Source organism: Priapulus caudatus, unplaced genomic scaffold (genome assembly GCF_000485595.1).
Source record: "Priapulus caudatus unplaced genomic scaffold, Priapulus_caudatus-5.0.1 Scaffold498, whole genome shotgun sequence".
NCBI classification, from domain to species: domain Eukaryota; kingdom Metazoa; phylum Priapulida; class Priapulimorpha; order Priapulimorphida; family Priapulidae; genus Priapulus; species Priapulus caudatus.
The window spans coordinates 125,108-130,046 of NW_014577559.1; the positions used below are offsets into that span (position 1 = coordinate 125,108).

The 4,939-nt window shown below is 48.0% G+C and overlaps 1 protein-coding gene across 1 annotated transcript; it reads right to left on the reverse strand.

Moving 5' to 3' along the window:
* Positions 1 to 2,094: 2,094 nt before the first annotated feature.
* Positions 2,095 to 3,219, reverse strand: LOC106811042 (substance-P receptor-like). Its single transcript, XM_014814559.1, has one exon. The coding sequence runs from the start codon at positions 3,217 to 3,219 to the stop codon at positions 2,095 to 2,097; it is 1,125 nt and encodes a 374-aa protein (XP_014670045.1).
* Between the last annotated feature and the right edge of the window lie 1,720 nt (positions 3,220 to 4,939).

The following is a 4,939-nucleotide window of genomic DNA, read 5'->3' on the forward strand; positions in this document are numbered from 1 at the left end:
GCGCACACACACTCATGATCACGCGCACACACATATATATATATACATACATACACACACACACGAACACCATTATTCGTATACGTATAGTAATAACCTGCAGAATAATGGCAACAACGATAAATAGATTGACAGCAGTGTGGCTTCGATGATACAATCAACGGATTTACGATGGGTATCTGACCAGAGTTGGCTCTTATCCTTTTAATGGTGACATCAAAAATTTACTAGCGAGACGTGCACGTACACGCGGTAAACCCGTGCAGGCACACGCAGCAATTACGTGCACGCACACGCAGCAATCACGTGCACGCACACTCAGCAATCACGTGCACGCACACATGCACAGCAATCACGTGCACGCCCACGCAGCAATCACGTGCACGTACACGCAGCAATCACGTGCACGTACACGCAGCAATCACATGCACACACACGCAGCAATCACGTGCACGCCCACGCAGCAATCACGTGCACGTACACGCACCAATCACGTGCACGCATACGCAGCAATCACGTGCACGCACACGCAGCAATCACGTGCACGCACACGCAGCAATCACGTGCACGCACACGCAGCAATCACGTGCACGCACACTGCAAGGCATTAAGTAGATTACGACAAATGATTGCACATAACACTTCTACGGTATGTTTACTTCTTGTATAGCTCTGCATACTCACCCACCATACATTTCTAAATATTCCATTAATATCTCCAAGAGCCCATTCATTATACTAATATTACGGACCTATAATTCTACCAAGAGCGAGATGATATGACATATTTACAGGACTCGAATAAGCAACTAGCCATTTGCGTAATCCGTCTCTGATACTATTAGCACAATGCTATGATCGGTTCGATTCTGACGTCGCGTGGAATAAGATGTCACGACTGATGCAAATGCATTACTATAATTTAGTGCTGTACTTTCATGGTTTCACATTTCATAGCATTATAGCTACCGAGCTGCCCCTCATTATCATCAACAACATGCAGACATGATGATGACGATAAACTCAATCAATATACTCCTCCTAATCACAGTTCATCGGGCGAAGCAAGCCTAATCGGTGCTCTAGCTTGTGCAGAAGCCTGTATAATTATACCGATCTTATTACCTAGAGCAGAGAAGGAAAATTTTCGCTGCGACGCGTAGTCGCACGAGACCGTGCGGCTAATATCCCAATAGTAGATTTATTGTAGCGAAATAGTTCTAAGGAGCTATGAGCAGCGCCTGGGAAAGTATTTAGAGAAGGCGGATAGCTATGCGTGCGTGACTGGATCAGGCCGGTTATGTCATAGCCGTATGTAAATCCACACCACTGAGAAGATCGTTTCAAACTCTCTATTGGGATACCATAACGGGACGCTCATACTTTAGGTGAAGTTGCACTTATGCGGTATGTGATACCTTATTCAATCCCTTATATTATCATACTGTTCTTTTATGAATACTACGTTTGGGTTAAGTGATAATAATTGTTTTAATTTTTAAAGGCACGTACCGTACAATAATATTTCGTTAGGCTCATTTTACGTTACGGATAAATGGATAATGTATGAAGATAATAGATAATATCCACGATGCCGATAATGAACGTAATGCCGTTACATAGCGAATCTCTGACCAATCAACGTGACAAATCCATGCCTACGATAATCTAATAAATAACACGTCGAATTCCTAGTTAGTACAAACCAATATATAACTCAATGATCACAAACAAACGTGGATATATAAGAATATTCGCTCACAAAATCACGCCTTGTGCTGCGCGCACGCACGCGTGCACACAGACGGGCGTGCGTACACACACACACACACACGCGCGCGCGCACACACACACACACACACACACACACACACACAAACACACACACACACACGCGCGCGCTCGCGCGCACACACACACTCACACACCACCGCTACGACTACGACTACCCACACCACCACCTCCATGGACTATCCACTCCCTCACACCACTAATACGACCCTACTTTCCCCAAAACACCACTACGACCCCCCATCCCACCCAGACACATACACACACACCACTACCACCGCCACCACCACCCCGCGCGCGCTACTACAGACTGCTAGAGTTACCGCCGGTAGTGGGCGCAGTCGTGTAGGAGTAGCAGGCCGACGAGCGGTTGGGGCGTGGAGAGCGTCGACAGCGAAACACCTCCTTCATGCTGGTCCGGAACCGGTCGGATAAGATCGCGTACAGTACCGGATTGATCCCGCTCTGCAGGTAGAGAAGCACAAAGCTGACGCCCGTGAGCACGGGCAGACATCTGTAGTAGATCGGAAAGGGCAGCAGCACGGTGACGTGGTACGGCAGCACGCAGACGGCGAACGTGACGACGACGACGATCAGCAGACGAACGACGCGCTTGCGCGCCAACATGGCCGTCTCATCCGGCGCTCGCCGCGCCCCTGGCGGCTTCTTCCGCGCAGCGCAACTCTCGATGCTCTTCACCCGCCGCGCTGGCATGGCGACGGCGTCCCGCGGCGTCACGGCGCCGTTGCGTCGCTCGTCGGCGTCGCTTATCTCGGTGACGCAGTGCGTCGTGCGCGCGTCGACGACGCAGAGTCGCGTCGCGCGCGTCGCGTCGCGGCTGAGGTTGCGCAGCTCGACGTTGACGGCGCGGCTGGTGGCGCTGCGCCACAGCGTCAGACAGATGCGCACGTAGATAAACGTGATGACGCAGAGCGGCGTCACGTACCACAAGACGATGTTGGCGACGTCGTAGTACCAGATGAACTCGTGGTTCAGTGAGCACAGGTGGAAGTCAGCGCCGATGACGATGACGCGAGACAGTGCGAACTTCCATGCATTGTTACTCATCGCCAGCACCCAGATGACGACGATTGTTACCACGAGGCGACGTTGCGTCAGAAGCTGACGGCACTTGAACGGCATGAGAATGGCGAGGTAGCGCTCGATGGCTATCACGACCAGGATGAGAACGGACGCCGTGTAGCTGGTGCCCATCACAAAGTTGTAGAGTCGACACATGAACGTTCCTAGCGGCCAGTGCTTCCACAGGCGCGTATAGAGGTTGGGATAGACGCAGAAGATGCCGACGCACATGTCGGCAAAGGCGAGGTTAGCGAGAAAGAAATTTGTTGTCGTGCGCATCTTCTGGTGCGCCAGAATGACGACGATGACGAGCAGGTTACCTGTGGAGACAAACCCGTGAGACATAATACCTCCGCGTATAGAGTAGCGATAGAGAGAGGGTTAGTATTACGGTCAAGGTTAAGGTTAGGGTTAGGGTTATGGTTAGATAATTGCTAGAGCTAGAGTTACGATTGCGGTTAGGATTAGGGTTATGGTTATAGTTAAATAATTGCTAGAGCTAGAGTTAGGGTTAGGGTTAAGATTATGGTTAGGGTTATGATTAGGGCTAGGGTTTCAGTTAGGATTAATGTTAGGGTTAATGATTAGGGTTATGGTTAGGGTTAGGGTTACGGTTAGGGTAAGGGTTAGGGCTAAGGTTAGTGTTAGGATTAGGGTTAGGGTTAGGGATAGCGATTGGGTTAAGGTTAGCACGTACAACCTAGTAGAATGTCATTATGAATCGGTCGCGTGAGCCCCGTGTAAGTCCTCTTGACATCAGCTCACCTTTATATAAAAGACGAGTTTAAGTATGTTTAGGAATTTCTTAAACACACCGTAGCTTAGGTATATAATTAGCTGGGTAAAGTATGACGAGTGGCCTCTAATGCATGTTTGAGAAGATTGGGTGAAGAGATGGGTGTAGATAACTCGTATCACGTGTAAAGCCGTCAAACGTTAATTTGCACAAATTAGGCAAATGAGAACACGTAGAGCCGCTGCAATGCATGCAATTATCGGGCTGCCTTCGCAAATTAGTCGCTTAGACTGTAATAAAATACGAGACGGAAGAAACTCAAAACTCGTGATGAAAATTTGCGAAATTAATGAACCGGACATCGTCTAAAGTGGAATGGACGTTGTTTGTCCAGAGAGACGCGGGGTGCTTACTGAGCGACACACTTTCATTTTTGTTAGCTTAATTAACTTTTTGCAAAAACAAACTTGAGAATAATAGACTTTGCCACTTCGTCATTATTATGAGGCGCTCTAAATGTGACGCAAATCTGCTTGCTTGAAAAGGATTTTTGGTGGCTACGCGTGACTGCAAGCCGTACTTTTAATAAGAACCGAAGTATGAAATAATCTACTGTCGAACTATCCACTGATGTTTGGCATTCTTACACTTGAATATACTTATAAGCGGTTAAATAATATTGATGTCTTGTTGACATATTTAACACCAAAACTGATCATCTTTGTCTCACATGGGTCTGCGATGGCACCGTATACAAAAGCTACAGTATCGACAGACAATTATGGCCGTCAAAATTCCATTTCTTTTCTTGCATTTTTGATTGACCTATCTGTCAATCGCGATTGATAGGAAACTCGATCAGCATCGCAGTAAGTGCATTAAGCTCTAATCGCGATGCTTGGCAAAGAAGTGCTAAAATGTCGACATTTTCGCGTGACCGCGTAAAAATTATGCATAAACCGGTATATAGCTTGACTGACTCGAAAATTTGTCGAGCAAAATTGTATGTCTCGCATAGTATTTTTTCTTAATAAATTAATCTAGAATCTCTGTGCCCAGGTAAATAGAAGGTGGAAATGGCGAGTAAGACATCGCTACCGTTATGCAATCGCCACGTTATAGGCAGCAGCCGATTAACACACAAGCAGCAGAAAGAAGAAGAGGCCGACTTGTGTGTGTGTGTGTGTGTGTGTGTGTGCGTGTGCGTGTGCGTGTGCGTGTGCGTGTGCGTGTGCGTGTGCGTGTGCGTGTGCGTGTGCGTGTGCGTGTGCGTGTGCGTGTGCGTGTGCGTGTGCGTGTGCGTGTGCGTGTGCGTGTGCGTGTGCGTGT

What these genes read in the sequence shown, in the direction of transcription:
- LOC106811042 (XM_014814559.1), bottom strand. Translation starts at nt 3,219, where the DNA reads ATGTCTCACGGGTTTGTCTCCACAGGTAACCTGCTCGTCATCGTCGTC.